This window comes from Panthera pardus, unplaced genomic scaffold (assembly GCF_024362965.1).
Source record: "Panthera pardus isolate Hobbes unplaced genomic scaffold, ASM2436296v1 HiC_scaffold_16, whole genome shotgun sequence".
In the NCBI taxonomy this organism is placed as follows: Eukaryota; Metazoa; Chordata; class Mammalia; order Carnivora; family Felidae; genus Panthera; species Panthera pardus.
In genome coordinates this window covers 11,728,392-11,750,521 of record NW_026526721.1, presented here as the reverse complement: position 1 = coordinate 11,750,521, position 22,130 = coordinate 11,728,392, and the positions used below count along the sequence as shown (strand labels likewise).

At 50.1% G+C, this 22,130-nt stretch overlaps 1 protein-coding gene across 1 annotated transcript in view; it reads left to right on the top strand.

Annotated features, from left to right (window-relative positions):
• The first annotated feature begins 1,505 nt into the window (after positions 1-1,505).
• Positions 1,506-22,130, top strand: part of IFNGR2 (interferon gamma receptor 2) — a 28,918-nt gene continuing 8,293 nt past the window's right edge. The window contains exons 1-3 of the mRNA XM_053903115.1: positions 1,506-1,767; positions 10,076-10,208; positions 17,415-17,620. Of these exons, the coding sequence (XP_053759090.1) occupies positions 1,683-1,767; positions 10,076-10,208; positions 17,415-17,620 (424 nt within the window). The 5' untranslated portion in view covers positions 1,506-1,682. The remainder of the gene's footprint in view (positions 1,768-10,075; positions 10,209-17,414; positions 17,621-22,130) is intronic.

Here is a 22,130-nt window from a genome sequence, read left to right as displayed (position 1 = left end):
TCCTCCAATCATTTTTTTTAAGTTTATTTATTTTGAGAGAGAGAGCATGCATGCACATGCAAGCAAGCAGAGGAAGGGGGAGAGAGAGAGAGAGAGAGAGAGAGAGAGAGAGAGAGAGAGAGAGAGAGACCCAAGCAGACTCCTCGCTGTGGCAGAGAGAGCCGGACTCGGGGATCGATTTAGGGAACCATGAGATCGTGGCCTGAGCCCAAATCAAGAGTTGGAGTCTGTTAACAGACTGAGCCACCCAGGGCCCCTCCAATCATTTCAACACATCCCCTGGACAGGGATTCTGATTTACACGCTGCTTTTTTCAGTTCACATATAAACATGTCTCTGTGTCTTGCGAAACTCACTCAAAGCATCATTCAGATAACTGCTAGATATTTTCTGACATATTTTCACAACAGTGACCAATTTCAAGAGTTCTACAAAAAAGGAAATAAAAATGCAAGAAGTCGAGGGCTCCCTGCTTGCTCAGTCAGTGGAGCCTGTGACCCTTAATCTCGGGGTTGTAAATGCTAGCCCCGCGTTGGGTGCAGAGATTACTTAAAAAAAAATTTTTTTCTTAAAGTAAATAAAATAAACTGTAGGAAGTCCCGAAGTAAAGCCCTATGTTGCCGAATACTATGCGGCCAAGGAGCCCAGCAGACTCCTAACTGGGCCTTGGTGACGCTGTTCTTTAATTCTTGATGTCCCCCACTCATTTTCTTCGCCCCTTTCCTTCCATGCTCAGCTGGGTTTAAAGCCCATCGTGGGAGAACCAAGATGACCCAGATCCTTCCAGCTGGCAGAACCAGAGGGCGGCTCAGGCTGGGACAGTAGGCCTCCCCACCTGCCCCGCCGCACCCCACTGCGCTCCCTCAGCTCGAGAAGTTACTTCCTCATACACTCGGCAGCCCAGACCGGGGCCTAAACCGACGCACCATCCTGAAATGTGGGACGTTTCTCGCTTTCCCTCCGCCTTGCTCTGTGCCCACTGTTCCCCTGAACCCCACACTTTTCCTTCACCCAGGCCGTTTCCAGCCACCACAGCCTTAAGCCGGTTTTCAAATAAGGATTGAAAACTTAGTGTGTACTTTAGAGGCTCAGAAGGCAGAATTTAAACTGAAGGGGGGAATCGCGTGCCCCCACGCAGGTGGGAGCGGCAGGAGAAGAGAGAATGGGGGCGGGGGTGGGGGGCGGGAGGGAGGGGTGGCGGTGGGGGCGGGGTGCATGGGTGGGGAGCGGGGAGGGGGAGGCGAGGCTCAGCACGCGGCCCACCCCGGGGCCTTGGGGTTCGGAGGTCTCCCCAGAGGGGTCGCAAGCGCCGGAAGGTGGGCGACCGGCGGGGGCTCGGGGTCCCAGCAGCGCGCGGGGACGTCGCGGCCACCGCGCGGGTGGGGGGGTGCTGTGGGGCAGGGAGGGGCGCGGGGAAAGTCCCGCGGCCGGCGGGGCTGGGCGGGGCGCGGGCGCCGGGAGGGGCCGGCCTGGGCGGCGGCGGCCGAGCGGGGCTGTCCTGCCGCCGGGGACGCGCCGCCGCCGCCGCCGCCGCCGCCGCCGCTCGGGAAGGGGCGGGCCCCGGGCGCCCTGCGGTCGCCATGGCCGCCCGGGCGGCGACGTGAGCGGCTCGGCGGACCCCGCGCCGGGGCCGAGCCGCCCCCAGAGCCGCCGCCGAGCCTGCGGCGCGAGAGCCCCGGGCCATGCGGCCGCCGCCGCTGTCGCCGCTGTCGCTGCTGTCGCTGCTGCTGCTGCTCGGCGGCCGCGGCGCCGCGGCGCCCCCCGCAGGTAAGCCGGGCCCGGCGGGACCCCCGAGGCCGGACGGAGGCGTCGTCGCGGGCGGGTGGCAATCGGGGCGCTGCCGCGAGTGGGCGGGTTCCGCGAGGAGCCCAGGGTGGGTGGGGGCCCGCGGGGGTGCCCCCGATCGGGGGAGTTCTCGGGGCAGCGCGGGTTGGGTGGGCGTCCGCGGGGTGCCCGGAGCGGGTGAGCGATCCACGGGGAGCCCTGACGGGTTGGGGGTACGCGGGGAGCCCGCAGTGGACCGGCGGTTGCGCGAAGCCCCGACGCGGGTGTGGGGAGGGCGGCGGGGAATTCCGGGCAGTCCCTCCCGGCGTCCTGGCCCCGGGTCATCCTTTCCGGGCAGGAGACACCCCGCTCCTGCGGGAAACTGGATGCCCTGCCGCTCCTCTTCCCCCGCCTCCGCTCCGCGGCCCCGTGCAACCCGGTGCAGCCGGCGTCTCCGAATTTCTCAGCGCGAACAAAGGACAACGGAATCCAGGGCTTGGGACAGGGCTGCGTCTGCCGGCCCCACAGAGCCTTCACCCTGGCCTTGGCCGGCGTGCCCTCCCCAGGGGCCCGAGTTAGAAGCGGGGCCCAGGCAGGCCTTCCTTCCTTGCAGCTGCGTGCGGCGGCGGCCGGCCCCAGGCCGGGACCTCCGTGTTGGAGATGTGACTCAGTCTTACCGTGGCTGGGGTGTGTTTGACTGTGGGTGTGAGATCCAGATGGTCATTGCCCCAGGGTCGGATAGATGGGGGAGCGGCGCTCAGGGCAGGACCCAGAAATGGCCGGACCCCCAGTTGTGTTGGCGGCGGGGAGTCCACGGAACCAGATTTTTAATCCCAGCTCAGCTCCCATCCAGATAGCCCCGTTCCTGGGCCAACCTCCTTCCTACCTCTGACACTAAGTGATCATACTTATGAGCCAAATATAAATGCTAAAAGACAAGAAGACCTCGGGGAGGAAGAAGTAGGCAGGAGATTTATTCTGTGTGGATGCGTTATGTGTTTGTGTTTCGCTGGGTTCTTTCCCAGGGAGAGACTATCATGGGCTGGGGCTCTAGAATTTAGAAATGTCCTCCCTTGTGAAGCTCGGGGTGTGGGTTCGGGTTGTTGCTGTTGTTTTCTGCCAGCATCACTTAGGCCCTGAAATTCCAGAACTCCTTGATGAGAGAAGCCTCCCACAGGAGGGGGGTGAGCTCTGGCTACAAGGCCCTTTTCCTGTGAGAGTCAGACAGATGGGTTTGAATCCTGACTCCGCCCCTCCTCAGCTTCAAGTGTTGAGCAATCTGTGTGCAGCTCTCCCTGGACTTCCTTCAGACAGGACATGGGCTTTGGCAAAATGTTGGTAATTGCCTGAGCTGGGTAATGGGCAAGCGGTAGCCGTGGTTACTTAATACCGGTGCCACAGCTCAGGAGTGGTGGTCGGTGTGGCATTTGTGACTTGTCTGCCACGAGTCCAGGGGTGGAGGGGTGGAGAGAAGTACATAGGAACTTTGCAGGTGGATGTTGCCCCGACGCCCGAGGCCATGCCCATCTTTCTAGTAATGATCTCTCATTGTATTCTACCAGAGTTTGGGTCCGTGGGATGCGTCAGAAAAACTTCATCGTAGATCCTTTGAAAAAATGGTGCCGCGTGATACTAATCTGTTCTGTGACTACCTGAAAGGTTTTGATAGCAAACTATGAAAAAACTAGGATAGTTTTAGAGAAACTCTGTGTTAGTCAAAGCACAAAGTGACACTGTTAACAGTGGTTATACAGTAAATGGGTAATAGAAACATTTCCATACTTTTCTATAATTCACAAGTGTCTTTCAGTAATCATGGAATTGTTTTTATGGTCAGAGAAAAAAAAATATATGAAGGTATTGGAAACAAATTTTTTATTTATTTTTTTTTTTTATTTTTTTTTTAACGTTTATTCATTTTTGAGAGACAGAGCATGAGCGGGGAAGAGAGAGGGAGACACAGAATCTGAAGCAGGCTCCAGGCTCCGAGCCGTCAGCACAGAGCCTGACGCGGGGCTCGAACTCACAAGCTGTGAGATCATGACCTGAGCCGAAGTCGGACGCTCAACCGACTGAGCCACCCAGGCGCCCCAGGAAACAAATTTTTTAAAAGGGGAAGACTTATATATATATCTATCTCTTAGAGTTGTTATAAAGATAACATGTGAAATATTGGACCTGACCTACATTGTAGTGTAAGGGAAGGAAAAATTTTCCTTTCTTGCCTTCTGGGTTTTTCAACTGGTCTAATAATTAAGTTGACATGAGACACAGTGACAGGGGAAAAACAGATTTAATTTGTACCTACAGGAGCTTATAAAAATACGAGACTCAAAGAAGTGACCAAAGCAGGCAGCTTTCATACCTCTTAGCTAGGGAAACAATTATTTGTGGAGATTTGACAAAACGAGGGGGTTTGAACTGGGGGTAATAAATTAACAAAGTTAACAAAGTTCATTTATACAGCCTTCTCAGCCTGGAATTCCCCAGCAATAAAGATGCCCTTCCCTCCTGGTATGGGAAGATAGGAAGGATACGGGAGAGATTTATTTCTTGCTTGTCAGGGAATAAAAGAAAGTCAGAATGTCCTAAAATTACACCAACTGTTTCTTACGTGACTTTAGTTCAAAATGATCAACATGCCAAAGTGACAAGTCTGGGGGTGGCGTCTTTTGTTCCCCTCAGTAGTAATGCATTAAGTGGTGGCCCTTTGCTTTAGATAAAAAATTAGTCGAGTGCACCAAAGTGCCGTAAGTCAACTGACTACCTAGTAATTTACCTAAATGTTGAGGAGTTGAGGCTTCTCTTTGTATTGTACGCGCTGCTTAGTTTTCCAGTAGATTGGAAATGGAGTGGTGCCACAGAATTTCATTGCCACGATTTGCTGATTGACCAAAGCTTCTAATGCCCTTAGAGACGGCCGAGAAAGACCGTAAACGCCCAACAACATGAAAAGCATTGCAAATGAACGTCATTGAGTAACTCCTGTCTGCTTATAGTCTCAGCAGTTGAAAGTAAGTAGCTGGCAGGTTTTGAGGCAAACTATAAACGAATAGTAGTAGTCGCCATGTATTGGGCCAGTCTTCTAGGTCAGACAAGGTTGTAAGTGTCTTACGTACATTATCTGACTTTATTGTCTCCGCCATTCTTTTCAAGAAGGTAATAGCCCCATTTACTCTCAGGGAAACAAAACCATCCTTTATAGGAAGAGACAGATGGCTGGGTAAATTAGCTGATGTCCGGTGTTGACTAACAAGAGCGACTTCTCAGTTATGGCTGAGGATTCAGGGAATTTTTTTTTTAATGTTTATTCATTAATTTTGAGAGATAGAAAGCGTGAGTGGAGAATTCAGGGAGTTTTTAAAAAATGTTTATCTATTGATTTTGAGAGAGAGAGAGAGTATGAGTGGGCGAGGGGCAGAGAGAGAGAGAGAGAGAGACTCCCAAGCAGGCTCCGTGCTGTCAGCACAGAGCCCGAGGTGGGGCTCCATCTGTCGAACCTTGAGATCATGACCTGAGCCGAAATCAGGAGTCAGATGCTCACCCGACTGAGCCACCCAGGTGCCCCAGGGAATGTTTGTTTGACTTCTTCTCCCCTGCAAGGTGTTAGAGGTAGGATCGTTGATGTTCGTCATAATGCCGCATCCGTGGAGAAAGATCCTGAAGGGTCTTTGGTTGTCAAGATTGAATGATTAATTTTAATGTTAATTAGAGTTTATTTTATTATCTGTGTGTGATGTGTGTTGATCAAACTATACTTTTGAGACCAGGAGCGCCTATTCTTCAACATGTATAAAGCCTCCTGGGTGGATGTAGCTAGGGTGGACCAGAGGTGGTGGGTGGGGGCAGGAAGGTGGCACAGGAGGAGGCCGTGGTCGTGAGGCACAGAGGACACACTTCCCACCGGTGACACCTGCGTTATCTCTTCTTACCACTAGTCGTTTATGAGCGGTTGCCCCAGAGACCACGGAGAGAAAAGGTAGAGTGGGGAGCACTGTACCCCCTACTATTACTGTGAGCTTTTATCTCGTAGGAGCTGGGCTGTCATTAAAGCCCTGATGTCCACCTGCAGTGACTGAATTAGTTCCTATCGTTGTCACAAATCACCACCAACGCAGTGCCTTAAAACAACACCAGGGTGTTATCTGGAGGTCAGATGCAGGTTCTGACTGGGCTGAAATCAAGGTGTCAGCAGGGGTGCGTTCCTTTCTGGAGGTTCTGGGGGAAGAATCACTTCCTTGCCCTCTCCAGCTTCTAGAGAAACACCGCTGTGGTCCACCCAGATCTCTCAGGAGAATCTCCCTATTTGAGGGTCTTTTGTTTAGGGACCTGAATTCCACCTGTAGCCCCAGTTCCCCTTTGCCACGTAACCTCATATATTCACAGGACACAGACATCTTTGGGGGCCGCTGTTCTGCCTCCATCAGGCTCAGACCATTGGATATGGTGCTCTCAGCCCGGGGCCTGAATCAGTCACGTCTTACAAATTATATACTTAGGGTCTGCTCTGCCTTTCACTTGTGGTCTTGCATTTGCCCCTCGCTACGAGTCTGGGAGAGACAGCACCGTCTCACTCTTCACGAGGAAACCGAGGCTCAGGTGGGGCCCTGGCAGGGTCTGTGGCTGTGGGTGATAGGATCAGAATTCCAGCCCAAGCCCTTTGTCCATAAATTCTGTTCTCTTCCCCCTGAGCCTTCACCGACACCCTGGACAGCAGGTGCGATGACCCTAAATACACTGACCCTTTGAAGCCAAGCAGATAAGTCATGGCTCAGAGTGGGCCACCCACTCCCGGCCACAGCAGAGACCACAGAAAAGGGAAGACCGAGCATAAGGTGAGGGAGGAAAAAGGGAACCGAAGTTTTGCATGGTGGTCGAGGGGATGCGATGCTGAGGACGAGACATGGGTTATGTTGTCTCTGAAGGAGAGCACGCTGCTGGGCTGTAGGCTACTCAAGCCCCATGTCCCGAGTGCCTGCTCTTCCAGGAGGTGGGGATAAAACAGTCCCCAAGTCCGACAACACCCGGCCTTCCTGGAGCTCCCCCCTCTCGCACCTTGGGGAGGCTGTCGATCAACTGCTGGCAGTGAGGAGAGGCAGGGACCACGAGGCGCTCACTCCGTCCTCAGCCCTGTAAAACTAACCCGTGCGTTCCTCGTAACAACGCTGTGAAGTCTGTACTGTACCCATTTAACGGATGAGACAGCTGAGGCACAAAGTGGCTAAACAACTACAGGAGCGTGTGGCTTTGAACTCGGGCAGTCCAGCTTTGGAATCCATGCTCCTCAGTGCCTGGTGGAAACAAAGGACCCAGGCGGAATCCCCTGTCTCACCACATTCAGAGCCCCATGGGGACAGGTCAGGCAGGGGCAGGGAATCCCATGCCCGAGGCGTTTTGTCCAGGAAACCACTCTACCGAGACCTGAAGGGAGTGGGGGAGAGAGCCGTGGCATGCTGGGAAAGAAAGCCCCAGAGAAGGAGTGGTGAGGGCAGGCCCCGTGTTTCCCAGGAACAGGGAGGGCCCCATGTGGCCTGTGAGACAGGGGTGAGGCCGTTCAAGGGGAGGCCCTCCGAGAGGTTGCAGAGGGCAGTGTTACGAGGCAGCTGTTAATGAGTGGGCAGTCTGATGTACTTCCTTGTGACATCCTCGGTTCTAAGATTTGTTTTCTTCTCTGAATGTGGTGAGACAGGGGATTCCAAGAAGCCCAAATGTAAGAGCAAACCTGCGGGTCCTCTCCCCCACCGTGGTAAAATGAAAATCAAAGAAAGTCCAAGGCTCGTCTAGAGCCTCCACGACTACGGGGAAGCCTCTCTCCTGGCCCAGCCCTCAGTTAGGGTGGAAACTTCCTCTTTGCTGTGCTTCCCGGTGCCTCCTTTCTTAGCGGAACGTCTGGATTGTGGGCATGGTGGGGGAGGGTGCCCGGAGATGGCTCTTCCCTGGAGATGGGGGGAAGGTGACGAGCACCGTGGCGGGTGGAATGACGTTCCCCCGAGATGTCCACATCCTCAGCCCCAGATCCTGCGGCTGTGTTACCGTATGTGGCGAAAGGGACTTTGCACCTGTGACGAGGGGTCCTGAGGTCACGAGGTGACCCCGGATTGAAGGGCTTCGTGGGCCCGGTGTGATCACAAGGGTCGCTGAAAGGTGGAAGAAGGAAGCAGAAGAGTGAGACCGCAGAGATGGCAGCAAGAGAAGGAATCGGCCCAGTGTTGCTGGGGGAAGGAGTCAGAGCCAAAGAATGTGGGCTGCTTCTAGAAGCTGGAGGAAGCAAGGAGCCATTTCTCCCCCCAGAGCTTCCAGAAGGAACACGGAACACCCTGACTTTCACCCACCAGTTTCAAACTTCTGACCTCCAGAACTGTTTAAGAGAGACACCTGGGGGGCGCCTGGGTGGCTCAGTCGGTTAAGCGGCCGACTTCGCCTCAGGTCATGATCTCGCGGTCCGTGAGTTCAAGCCCCGCGTCGGGCTCTGTGCTGACAGCTCAGAGCCTGGAGCCCGTTTCGGATTCTGTGTCTCCCTCTCTCTGACCCTCCCCCGTTCATGCTCTGTCTCTCTCTGTCTCAAAAATGAATAAACGTTAAAAAAAAAAAATTAAAAAAAAAAAAAAAGAGAGACACCTGGGTTGTTTTAAGACACCAAATTTGAGGGATGCCTGGGTGTCTCAGTCAGCACAGAGCCCGCTTCGGATCCTGTCTCCCCCTCTCTCTCTGCCCCTCCCCCACACGCCCTCTCTTTCCCCAAAATAAATACACATTAAAAAAAAAAAAAGAAAAGACACTAGGGGCACCTGGGTGGCTCAGAGGGTTAAGCATCCGGCTTCAGCTGAGGTCATGATCTCACAGTTCATGAGTTCAAGCCCGGAGTTGGGCCTGAGCTCATCGCTGTGGAGACAACGAACATCCTGGAAGTAAACAAAAACAGCCACAGACTCTTGGTATCGCATCTTTCAGAAGAAGAGCCGGCAGACGCGAGCTGGGCGCCGTTCGTCAAGATTGGATGCATTTACTGAAAGCATGTGGTTTGAATTTCCTGCTCTGAATTCTGGAACAGCATGTTTTTCACACTTTGCTTTCCACGTTCTGGGCGTTTCTCATTAATCTTTCCATCTCAGAGATGGTCTCGTCATGATCGCCTGTTCTTGCAAGAGAAAAGGCTCCCCGCACTTGTGGTCCCCAGCCCCGTCCTGCGGAAGTATCTGCCTGGGGGGTGGGTTGCTGAGGTTGTGCCTTCCAGGTCACCCCCCCCCCCCGGGAGGGGGACCCTGGCATTGGTGGTCGTTCCCTGGGGTGGGTGTTATTATCCTGTTTGTAGTCCTTAGACTTCATTGTGCATAAGAATAGGCTGGGAAGCGTGTTGAGAATGTGGATCCCCTGGTCTGGGGAGTGGACTGGGGGTCTGCGTTTGAAGCGATACCTCGGTGATCGTGATACCGGGGGTCCTTGAAAAACACCCCCCAAAAGACATGTCTCCCCCTCCGTGTGCCTTCGGGCTTCACACGCCTGTTTTGGGGCGTGTGCGTGTGGATGTGTGTGAGTGTGTGCATGTGTTTGTGGAGGTTTACCAAACGCACCCTTGGTCCTGATGCACGTCTGCTGCTAATGCAAGTCTGGGGCTAATGCACGTCACGTGGCCCCCAATTCAGCCTTCACTTCTGGACTACACTGTTATTTATCCCTTATTCCCAAAAAAAGAAAGTGGGGCCCAGACTGTCAAGTTAACCTGCCCAGTCACACATACGTATTAAAGATAGAGTAAGCATTCTAGTTGAGCCAGACCCCGGCACCCAGGACCTGTTCGAGAGAACCGGAGTCTGCCGGGGGGAGGCCTGGGTGGCTCAGTCGGTTGAGCATCTGACTTTAGCTCAGGTCATGATCTCACGGTTCGTGAGTTCGAGCCCCGTGTCAGGCTCTTGGCTGTCAGCACAGAGCCTGCTCTGGATCCACTGTCCCCACTCCTTCTGTCCCTCCCCAGCTCACACATGCACGCAATCTGTCTCTCTCTCTCTCTCTCTCTCAAAAATAAATTGGAGAAAAGAAAAACATTTAAAAAAAAAACTGGAGTCTGCAGGCAGAAAGGCAGCCCCAACCCCCTCTTTTTTTCCACAGACTGTGTTGATGATGCCAAATTTAGTCAAAGGTGGGGGTGAGGGGACATGCCTAGAGAGACACGTAATACCATTTCTGCACTTGGACAGAAACGGAGTTGCATACGAATGGTTTGATGACGTGCACTTAAATATTTTTGTAATCGATCTTTCTCCCTTTCTCTCTCCCCCTCTTCCTCCTTCTCTTGTTCTCTGCCCCTTTCAAGACTCTCTTTCCCAGCTGCCTGCTCCTCGAAACCCGAAGGTTCGCCTGCACAATGCCGAGCAGGTTCTGAGTTGGGAGCCGGTGTCCCTGAGCAATGACACGAGGCCGGTGGTCTACCAGGTGCAGCATAAATAGTAAGCCGGATCTTTCTGCGGGTGTCCTTCCTGGGAGTTGTGGGGGGGGAGCCGTTACAGAACCCTTGTCCCTGCCTCGTGGCAACATTGCGAGCAAATCCGCTGGAAACAGATATTTCTCTTGTGCTTTTAAAGTCTCCAAGGACAGAGCTCGCACAACAACCCTCCCACCCCCAATCCACGGGCTTAGACAACGCAAGTGTCAGAGACTGTGCTGTCTGCCCACATGGCTTCTTAGTTGGGTGGGACTCTGTTCTCTCATTGGTCTCAGGGAGGGCTTCCTGTCTTAAAAGGGCAGGAGGTGGCTTTTAGCCTTCATCTTCTTCAAGTTTGAGAATCTGGCTTATTGAACTTTATGGGCCAAATGTGGCCTACTAAGGAATGTATTCGCTTAGTTACTACTAATTCTCCATTTCTTTTTTTTTAATGCTTGTTTATTTGCGGGGAGGTGGGGGGGAGCATGCATATGCTGGGGAGGGGCAGAGAGGGAGACACAGAATCTGAAGCAGGTTCCAGGCTCTGAGCTGTCAGCACAGAGCCCGATACTGGACTCGAACTCACAAACTGTGAGATCATGACCTGAGCCAGTCACTTAGCTGACTGAGCCACCCAGGTGGCCCTAATTCTCCATTTCTAAATGGATTTTTCCATTTTGCACAGTATTCTGGCCCCTTGTTCCCTCTCTCACCCGTTTTGCAAGCTTTTTCAGTTTGCCATCACTTGATGTGCAATATAAACACACATGGGAAGAAAAAGGCAGAATCTAGATCCTCGATTGTTATGTGTTTATCTTGTTACATAGGTTAAGTGAAGACTTAAAATTGTTGGCAAAGTCATTTTATATTACCAGTTAAACCCAATTTAAAGATGTGGTAATGCTCAGTGCTTGTGAGAGTGTGGTTTGTGGATACAGCACTGGATGAGGATCAGTTAACACAGCCCCTTACAGCAAAGTAGAGCCACAGAAATGCCCTCATTACTTTCCCGTGCACAGGTGATACAAGCCTCCATCAGAAAAAGAAATAAAAAACACTTGTATTCATGAAGATATACGTTAAGGCGTATATTCGTGTCCATCAGCAGAAAAATGTCGAATTGTGTCCTGCTAACTTGAAGTCAAACATGAGGCAACTATTAAAAAGGATCATTGGAGGTGCCTGGGTGGCTCAGTTGGTTTAGCGTCCAATTTTGGCTCAGGTCATGATCTCACGGCTCGTGAGTTCGAGCCCTGCATCGGGCTCTGTGCTGATGGCTCAGAGCCTGGAGCCTGCTTTAGATTCTGTGTCTTCCTCTCTCTCTGTCCCTCCCCTGCTCATGCTCCGTCTCTCTCTTTCAAAAATAAATCAACATTAAAAAAAAAAAGGATAAGTGTGTGTCATCTGGTAACAGTTGCAACTGTGTAAAATTTGGAATATTTCTGTGGTCAAGAACAGGTGAAGAACTGGGAAAAATTACTGGCAGTTGATTTGTCAGAGGAGTGGTTTTCCAGATGACTTCTTTTTTACCTTTGAATGTCCACTGTGACAATATTTGCTTCATAAAAATAGATTCTAAGCCAGGGTTTAGGGGTTATCTCTGAATTACATTTATCTATTCCTCAAGTAAGTACCAATCATCTATGGTAAGTGGACCGGTCCATAAGGACCAGCTACATAATTGGTGGGGCCCCGTGCAAAATGAAAATGATGCGGGCCCTTGTTCAAAATTATTGAGGATTTCAAGATGGCAACAGGAAAGCATCAAACTGGGCGCCTCTTAAGAGTGGGGCTGTGTGCCACCACACGGGTCTTGTGCCCGTGAGGCCCGCCCTACTCAGCATTAAGCCAGGTCATGATACTGTGGTTTGTGAGTTCGAGCCCCGTGTCGGGCTCTGTGCTGACAGCTCAGAGCCTGGAGCCTGCTTCAGATTCTGCGTCTCCCTCTCTCTCTGCCCCTCCCCTGCTCGTGCTCTGTCTCTCCCTCTCAAAAAGGAAGACATTAAAAATTTAAAAATAACAGTAAGCAAGGTTTCAGTAACAGGAAGGCACAGCTGATTTATTAACTAGCACTCCTTAGCCTTGAATGGGGAGGTACATCTGTGGGTTGACAGAGTGCCAGGAAGTATTAGAAATATTTGTTAAAGGCTTTGACAGTTTCCTATCCCAGGCTAACTTGCTTACTTTCTTTTCTTTTTGGAAAGCATTTGGGAGAGATTTTTTTCAGGATAGAGGTTGCTTTGGGTAAAAGAAACAAAGGATGGGGTGAATGTAAGTGCCCTTGTTTGGAAAAGTTGAAAGGTAACAAAAAACTAAAACCAAAGCTGATCTTGTTTTCTTTTCCAGTTGCAGATTTGGTGATGGAGGAGGGCCTTTGCTCTTGTTTTGTTTTTAGAGACTTTTACATGCATGCTTGGGGCATTTAAGTGACATGAAATATTTCTTTTTGAAGCTTGTGGGATTTAAATCTTTTCCGTGCTGTTTCTCTATAGTAAAGCATTACTCTAGTTATAAACGAAGGTGCCTCTATTTTCTTTCTTTCTTTCTTTCTTTCTTTCTTTCTTTCTTTCTTTCTTTCTTTCTTTTTTTAGAGGGAATGAGAGAGCAGGGGAGAGGGGCAGAGAGAGAGAGAGGGAATGAGAGAATCCCAAGCAGGCCTCACACTCAGCACAGAGCCTGACGCGGGGCTCCATTCCATGACCCTGGGATCATGACCTGAGCTGAAATCAAGAGTCAGACGCTCAACTAACTGACTGAGCCACCCAGGTGCCCCGATGCCTCCGTTTTCTGACAGCCACAGTAGGAAAGTGAAAATTACGCTGAGCACTATGGAAAAATTTAAAGTTTAAACCACGGGTTGCAGACAGTGTGGACTACAGGCTGTGTTTGACCTGCAATATTTAATTTTTGTTTTTTCCATCAGTGCCAACATTTAAAAATTGGGAGATTTACTTAAGCATACCTAACCTGACCAGCCCAGTCTTCTGAAAGCATTTCTTTATTTCATTTTTTTTTCCTGATTTTAATAATAATACACGTTCTCTACAGAAAGGCTGGAACACTCGGAAAAGTAGAAAGAATAAAATTAAAACATCCAATGCTTTACAGCCCAAGAATAATCGCTGTTCTCATTTTAGCGTGTTTCTCTCTAGACTTTTTTCTAAATGCATGCACTTGGTTTGAAAATGTGCTGGTGTATATGTAAAAATGAAACAAAACTGGGGTTGTGCTTTGGGTCCTGCTTCCTTTTTTCTTTTTTTTTTTTTTCAACTGAACGTACTTAAATGTCTGAGCACTTTTTCTCATGTAATTATCTCTGTGTAAACATTTTTACTGCTCGTTTTATTATATGATGTATCACACATGATGTATTTCACTCTTCCCCACTCTCGAGTGTAGACAGTCGAGAGTTGGAGGCTGCTGGAGGAAGTGCCCTCGTACATAAATCATCTGATTGTTTTCTTACATTTGTAGTAGAGGAGCTGCAAGGTCAAAGGGGACACTTACCATTTTTGGAAGTGATCTAACAGCGGCTGTAACAGTAGAGCATGTAGCTGCCCAACTGTTTAACAAATAATTTACGTGGTGTTTCCTGTGCACCAGGTCCCGGCACAGACACTTTACTGATGCCCGCTGGTTCAACAGGTGCTGGCACAGACACTTTACCGATGCCCTCTGGTTCCATAGGTGCCAGCACAGACACGTTACTGATGCCCACTGGCTCAACAGGTCCCGGCACAGACACTTTACTGATGCCCGCTGGTTCCACAGGTCCCGGCACAGACACTTTACTGATGCCCGCTGGTTCAACCTTCATGACAGCTCGGGGAGACAGACACCGTAATTTATCCCCATTTTATAGATGAGGGGACCAAGAGAAGCACAATGACTGGGATTTCAACCCAGGTAACCTGGCTCCAGAGTCCAAGTATTTAACCACTATGCTGTGTCCCCGCTTGTGGTGAGGGCTGCTTTCAAAAGGAGCTAAATTCAGGGACAGAGGCAGTCCATAATGGATGCATGGTGAGGGGGAGCCAGCGTGACTTTCTGGGCGAGGCTCAGATGGCTGATTGAGCGTTAAGAGCCCAGGACCAGAGGCCGGAGGCTGGCTCCCACGGGGCCATGCTCTCGAGGCTGTGTTCATCTAAGCGCCCTTTGCTTTCACCCTTTGCGAAGACAGCATGCGGAATGCAGCTTCCTTTTCCACTCTTCCTTCCCCCCCGAAAGCTGCTGGTCTTCCTGCGTCAGCTGCTGTTTCAATTTGGATGGTTTCTTCCCCTTAAAGCCCCTTGGTGGAGAGACATTTTTCAAAAGCAGTTCTGAGAAAGGGCCAGCTTTGGAGGAGAGGCAAGGATGGGGGACATGGGTGGGCCGTTCCTCGGTAAATCGGGAAATGAGCCTTTGAAATGTGGGGCGCCTTTTGCCCAAGTTCAGCAGCTGGGCTCTGCCGGGAGAAGATTACAGCAGCTAGAAGTATCTGCACAATCTACCCGTTCTGAGATCACTTACCCCTTGGGAAGCTCACTCCCAATCGAAGGGGGGGCAGGTAGCCTGTGCTTTGGGATCTCCCTCCCCACCAGGGTCTGGGGGTCCAGGGCTCGGTGGTCATGTGAGTAGGGCAGGCATCTTCCGTGGAAACCCTGGCGTGCACCTTGAAGCGGCCTTCATCTTGCCACTTGCCACTTTGACAGAAGAGCCTCCAGTCAGGATTAGAGGAAAACTTAGAAGCACGTGTGGTGTGCGAAAGCCGCCGACAGCAATCCCCAGCCTCATCTCTTCTGTCCCCCCCCGGCCTTGCTTCTTGCTTTCAGGCCGGAGTTGTTGCGTGGGGTGGGGGTATAGCCTGTCTTTACAGGGGACACTGGCTGCTCCCCGCGTTGAGGCTTCTAGCAGCCACCTACCTGGTTTTTCTCAGGTCTGTCTCCTGAGGTCAGAGGTCAGAGCTGGAGAGTAGAGTCCCATGTGGGGGTGTGGCACTGGGGCTCTGGGGAATGCGTTGTCATTTACAAGAATATATGGCCTTGTATTTGGCAGGGTTTTCCTTTTTTTTTTTTTTTTTTTAAGTTTATTTATTTATTTTGAGAGAGAGACCGAGCGAGCGGGGGAAAGGCAGAGAGAGAGGGGGAGAGAGAGTCCCAAGCAGGCTCTCCACTGTCAGTGCAGAGCCCGATGTGGGGCTCGAATTCACAAACTGTGAGACCTTGACCTGAGCTGAAATCAAGAGTTGGATGCTTAACCGACTGAGCCACCCAGGCGCCCCAAGAATATATGGCCTTATGGGGCACCTGGATGGCTCAGTGAGTTAAGCGTATGACTTCAACTCAGGTCATGACCTCGTGGTTCATGAGTTCGAGCCCCACATTGGGATCTGTGCTGACAGCTCAGAGCCTGGAGCCTGCTTCGGATTCTGTGTCTCCCTCTGTCTGCCCCTCCTGCACTCACACTCTGTCTCTCTCAGAAATAAACATTAAAAATATACATATGCATATGTATATTTGTGTATACATGTATAAATATGTATATGTATATATATATTAAGAATATATGGCCTTGTATTTGACAGTGTTTTCATATGGGTGAGGCAGATTCTCTTTAAATGGGCAGCTATGAGGTAAATGAGCCCCACACTAGGGGGAAGTATGAGTGGGGTTTGTATGAACGCAGTATCTTTCCTAAGGTATTGCCTATAGAGGCTAAGTTTGAAGAGTTAAAATAAGTTGTAGGAGTGAACGGGGAAAATGTTTGCAAACCCTATATCTGATAAGGGACTTGTATCCAGAATAAAGAACTCTTACAACTCAACAATTAAAAGGCAACCCAATTAAAATATAGAGGAAGGATCTGAGTCGACATTTCTCCAAAGAAGATGTACAAATGGCCAATAAATACATAAAAAGATGCCCAACATCATTATTCATCAGGGAAATGCAAATTAAAACCACAGAGATATACCACAGCACACCTACTAGGATGGCCATAATAAAAAAGGCATAACAGGTGTTGGTGAGGATATGGAGAAATTGGAGCCCTTGTACGTTGCAGGGGGGGAATGTAAAATGGTGTGGCTGGTTTGAAAGGTAGTTAACAATTGAGTTGCCATATGACCCATCAATTCCACTCCTAGGTATTTACCCCAGAGAATTGAAAAGTTACATTCACATGGAAACTTGCAAGTGAATATTTCTTAGCATTATTCACAACAGCCAAAAAGTGGGAACAACCGACATATCCATAAACAGATGAAGGGATAAACAAAACGTGCTGTATCCATACGATGATTATTCAGCCGCAAGAAGGGATCAAGTACCGGGGCGCCTGGGTAGCTCAGTCGGTTAAGCGTCAGACCCTTGATTATGGCTCAGGTCATGATCTTACCGTTCGTGAGTTTGAGCCCTGGGTCAGGGCTCTGCGCTGATGGTGTGGACCCTGCTTAGGATTTTCTCTCTCTGCCCTTCTCTCTCTCTGTCTGTCTCTCAAAATAAAGAAATAAATAGTTTTTAAAAATTATTTCAAAAAAGAGAAAGGATGAAGTCCTGATACATGCTATAACGTGCATCACGCCTGAAAATATGCTGTGTTTGAGGAGCCGATCAGAAAAGACCATGCAGCTTATGATCCCATTTATATGAAATGTCCAGAGTAGGCAAACCCATCGAAACTGAAAGTAGATGATTAATGGTTGCCTAGAGCTTGGGGGATTAGGGCAGAGTTGGGAGTGAGTGCTAGTAAGCACGGGGTTTCCTTCGAGGATAATAAAAATGTTCTGAACTTGATGGTGGTGCTGGCTGCACAGCCCTGTGAATCTACTAAAAGCCATTGAGTTGTACACTTTGGGTTTTTTTTTTTTTAGTGTTTTTTATTTTATTTTATTTTATTTTATTTTATTTTATTTTATTTCATTTTATTTTTGAGAGCGAGAAACAGAGCATGAGCAGGGGAGGGACAGAGAAAGAGGGAGACACAGAATCTGAAGCAGGCCTCAGGCTCTGAGCTGTCAGCCCAGAGCCCGACGCGGGGCTCGAACCCACGAACCGCGAGATCATGACCTGAGCTGCAGTCGGATGCTCAACCGACCGAACCAGCCAGGTGCCCCTGAGTTGTACACTTTGAATGGGTGAATTATATGCTATGGGAATTGTATCTCAGTAAAGCTCCTTTTTAAAAGTCAGCTCTGGCGAGACTGTCGTAGAAGAGCGAATTCTGTGAAGTGAAATCCTCTTTTCCTTTGCAGCCGTAGTAGCAGTACGTGGTATGACCTCAGTGACAAGGTGGAGGTAAACTGTATGAACATCACCACAACAGAGTGTGACTTCACCCCAAAAGGCAACTCAGTCTTTCTGCGACCGGAATTCGACACCTTTTTACGTGTTCGAGCGAAGGTAGACGAGCTGGTCTCTCCGTGGCTGACAGTGCCTTCTTTCCAGTACTGTAGGAATGGTAAGAGAACTTGGCTGTGAAACGTCCTTTATCACTTCCAGGCTTTCTTCACTTCCGTCCTCCCTGAACAGTTTTGGCCCCGTGCACCTCAGTCTTGCTTCTCACCCCACATAGCCAGCAAACAGGTGGATTCATGATGGTCAAGTCCAAGTACTGACCGTGGAGGCCGATGCTAGAGGAGTGTGATTTACCAAACCAGGGGCTGGCAAACTACAGCCCGTAGGCCACGTCCAGCCCACCAGCTTGTGGTTGTAAATTTTATTGGAACAGTTTCACCATCTTTTAATAACGTATGGCCTGCGGATGCCTTCAAGGTACAGCAGTAGAGTTGAATAGTTGCAATGGAGATTATCTGGCCTGCAAAGCCTAAATTTACGCTGGCACTTTACTGAAAAAGCTTGCTGACCTCTGGGCTGGATAGTTGGCTTCACTGATCACTCTTAACTCTTCTGGCACAACTTCCTTTATGTTCAAAAAAGACTTTAATTCAGCCTTGAACAGTGCCTGGCACATAGTGGATATTCAGGAAGGCTTGGTTGAATGATTGAACAAACGTGCTTCCAGAAATTGGAAGGGGGCATAAGAAATGACAGAGAGTAATTTGTACATTTGCTCCTTCCGTGATTCATTTTTCACATGGTCAGCTGTGCCCCGTGTTTCTTCGGTGTTTATGGTTTATGCAGACATAAAGTGTGGAATCCTGATTCAAACAAACTAAACACGTATAAGACCAGTGAGGAAATGTCACCGTCTAGCTATTTGATGATCTGCATAAGCAATTATTGTTAATTTATCTTAGGTATTATAATGGTATTTTATGTTTTTAAAGGTGGGGGCGGTGTCTTTTCTTTTAAAGACACATACTGGAGTATTTACACATGAAATGATGTGATGTTTGAGATTCGTTCACAACAACCCAGAGAGTAGGAGGCTAAGGGCAAGGTGGATGGGCACGCGGGCAACAAAATTGGCCGTGACTTGACAGTTGATCAAAGCTGGGTAATGAGTACATGAGTTTTTGTTGTGAGCTTCGCCTTACTTTCTACATGTTTGAAATGTTCTGAGATAGGAAGCTAAGAAAAAAAAGTCAACCATTTGTGCTAGATGATGCAGGGACGGAAAAAGAAGACACTGTGATCCCTGGCAGCTGATCGTCTACTGTGGACAAGTTATTTGTCCTTGAGTAGAGAACCAGCACACATTTGAGCTGTGAAATGTCACCTAAGTGGGAATTAATTTAAAAGAAGAAAGGAAGGAAAGGAAAGGAAAGGAAAGGAAAGGAAAGGAAAGGAAAGGGGAAAAGAAAGGAGAGGAGAGGAGAGGAAAGGAAAGGAAAGGGGAAAAGAAAGGAGAGGAGAGGAGAGGAAAGGAAAGGAAAGGAAAGGAAAGGAAAGGAAAGGAGAGGAAAGGAAAGGGGAAAAGAAAGAGGAGAGGAGAGGAAAGGAAAGGAAAGGGGAAAAGAAAGGAGAGGAGAGGAGAGGAGAGGAAAGGAAAGGAAAGCAAAGGAAAGGGAAAGAGAAGAGAGGAGAGGAGAAGAAAGGAAAGGGAAAAAGAAAGGAGAGGAGAGGAAAGGAAAGGGGAAAAGGAAAGAGAGGAGAGGAAAGGAGAGGAAAGGAAAGGGAAAGAGAGGAGAGGAGAGGAAAGGAAGGGAAAGGGGGAAAGAAAGAGGAAAGGAAAGGGGAAAAGAAAGGAGAGGAGAGGAGAAGAAAGGAAAGGAAAGGAAAGGAAAGGAAAGGAAAGGAAAGGAAAGGAAAGGAAAAAAAGAAAGGAGAGGAGAGGAAAGGAAAAGAAAGGACAGGAAAGGGGAAAAGGAAGGAAAGGGAGGGAGGGAGGGAGGGAAAGTGGTGGTTACTGGGCACACCCAGGAGAGGAATGGGACTAGAAGCAAGCCCCATCCTGAAAGTCTTTGGTCCATCTCTGCTCTCTGTCCTTCGAGACTGAGCTGGGGAGCAGTGCCCCCAGGTGATTACCAGCTGGGTTGTCATCCTCTGCCCGTCGCTTATAAAGACCAAGGCAGTTGGGTCCTAGGGGCCCCATCGCTGTGTCCAGCACTCATGCTCTGGGGATAGAGAACCAACAGGAAGATGCTTTCCCAAGCGTTTGGCGGGGGAAGAGGAGCTGGCTGCAGGGGGCAGGCTGTAGCATCACGCAGACCTAGGTTCAGATCGCGGCTCTACCGCTTACTCGCTGCGACTCTGGGCGAGGACAGTCACCCCCAGGCTTCCGTTTCCCCCTCTGGGAACCGCCTTCTGTGCTTGGCCACACGGATCTGTGGGGACACATGTGAAGTCCACGTGGCCTGGTTTACAGTCAGAACTTAGTGCATGGAAATTGTATCCACAGTTACCCACGGATAACAGACTTCCTTCCATGTGCCGAGACAAGGCAGATTGTGTCCCCCTCAAGAGACAGGTGTCTCAGGTTGGTGCCAGATTCCAGACCCAGGACTCTCAGAAGGGTACGTCTCTCAGCGCTGACCTTCCAGCGGATTACGTGACTGGTCGCGACTGGCGCCCTTGCTTCCAGGCCCACTTCCCATGTGTGAGTCACAGAAGAGTCTAGAGAATACACGCCCCACGGAGGTGAGAGGCGTGCAGCAGGCAGCCGGGGCCTGCAGGTCAGTGTCTCTCGTGCTCCAGCCGCTTGGCTGCGAAAGGGAAGCTTGACAGAGTAAATGCCAGCGTCTGTGAGCGTCTGTGGACCTTGATCTCCACCCTCTGAGGTCAGAGGGCCTGGGTGCAAACCCTGCAGGGACCAGTTACTTTTGCACAGAGAAGGGCAGCTAAACCAGGTGCCTAAGCCTCACCAACCTGGGAGAGCCCAGGGAAGAGCACAGAAGCAGAAGAGAAATCCTCCCCCACTGTGAGGAGCACAGTACTGTACACAGTGACACGATCGATCGTCTGCAGGTATAAACGGTGTGTGTGGAAACAGGCCTCTTAAGAACTCACGCGGCCTTGGGGCGCCTGGGTGGCTCCATCGGTTAAGCCTCCGACTTCAGCTCAGGTCATGATCTCACAGTCCGTGAGTTCGAGCCCCACGTCAGGCTCTGTGCTGACCGCTCGGAGCCTGGAGCCTGCTTCGGATTCTGTGTCTCCCTCTCTCTCTGCTCCTCCCCGACTCGTGCTCTGTCTCTCTCTGTCTCTCAAAAATGAATAAACATTAAAAAAAAAAAAAAAAAAACCTAAAAAAAAAAAAGAATTCATGCAGCCCAACTTCTCTGGTTAATTACATGCTTTAAGTGCCGTCTTGAGAAACGTTGTAACTTTTAATGCATAGCACTTGGTGAGTCATAGTCCTCCACCGTCCTGGGAACTAAAAGCAAAGCTGTAACAAGTAGACTTACTATGGTACTAGTTCTCTGCTACACTGGTTCCCTGTTACTATATATCGTTTAAATGTTTTTTAACATTTATTTATTTTTGAGAGAGACAGTGTGAGCAGGGGAGGGGCAGAGACAGAGGGAGACATGGAATCAGAAGAGGCTCCGGGCTCTGAGCTGTCGGCACAGAGCCCCACACGGGGCTCGAACTCACAAACCGCGAGATCATGTCCTGAGCCGAAGTTGGACGCTCAACCCACTGAGCCACCCAGGCGCCCCTCCCTGTTAACTATATTTGAACATAGTGTTACAATAAGCGAAGGGACCTGCATTCAAAGGTTTGGAAATGGCACTCTTGTTCATTTGTAAAGAAACTGTAAAAATGTGTATTAAGTACATATACGAAGTAGATAGGTAGTAGATAAGGACTAACAAAACCCCTTCCTCCTCTGCGTGAAAATCTGACCTTTGGGTAACCTTCCAGCGGCTTCTCTGGAAAGTGGAGAAAGGTGGCATGTCGGCCGTGTTCCTTGGCATCACCTATGTCAACATGAGCCCTGACCGATAAACTGCATCTCCCTGGGGACCGTCCCCAATACCTCTTAGGAAGCCATGTCTGGGGCCGAGTGCAGCGATGTTTGTAACTGCGCGTGTCCCTTGTGGGGACTCTGGAAACTCTCCCCGCAGAGCTACTGTAAGAGATACTGGCTCTTGGGGCTTAACCCAGGAGGTTCCTGTACTTGCCTGTCGCGGGTCTCTCTTTGCACGGAAGCTGTGTCCTTGGGGGGACCAAAGACACCGGCTCTGGGCCTCCAGGTAGATGGCTGCAAAGGACCCCTCCCTCCACTGAAGACAGGAAGCCCCCGGTGCTACCCTGTGGCCCTGCTGGGCTTCCTACCCCGTAGCCGTCCAAGTAAAGCCCAGAGCAGTCTCCGGTAGTCTTATGTGCCTGGATGCGATCTCATTGCATTTATAAATACACGTATGTGTGTGTTTACACACTATATGTATATATACAATTATGTATTTTTAATTTTTTTTAATGTTTCTTTATTTTTGAGATGAGAGAGACACAGAGCACAAGCAGGGGAGGGGCAGAGAGAGAGAGGGAAACACAGAACCCGAAGCAGGCTCCAGGCTCCGAGCTGCCAGCACAGAGCCAGACTCGGGACTCGAACATGTCAACCG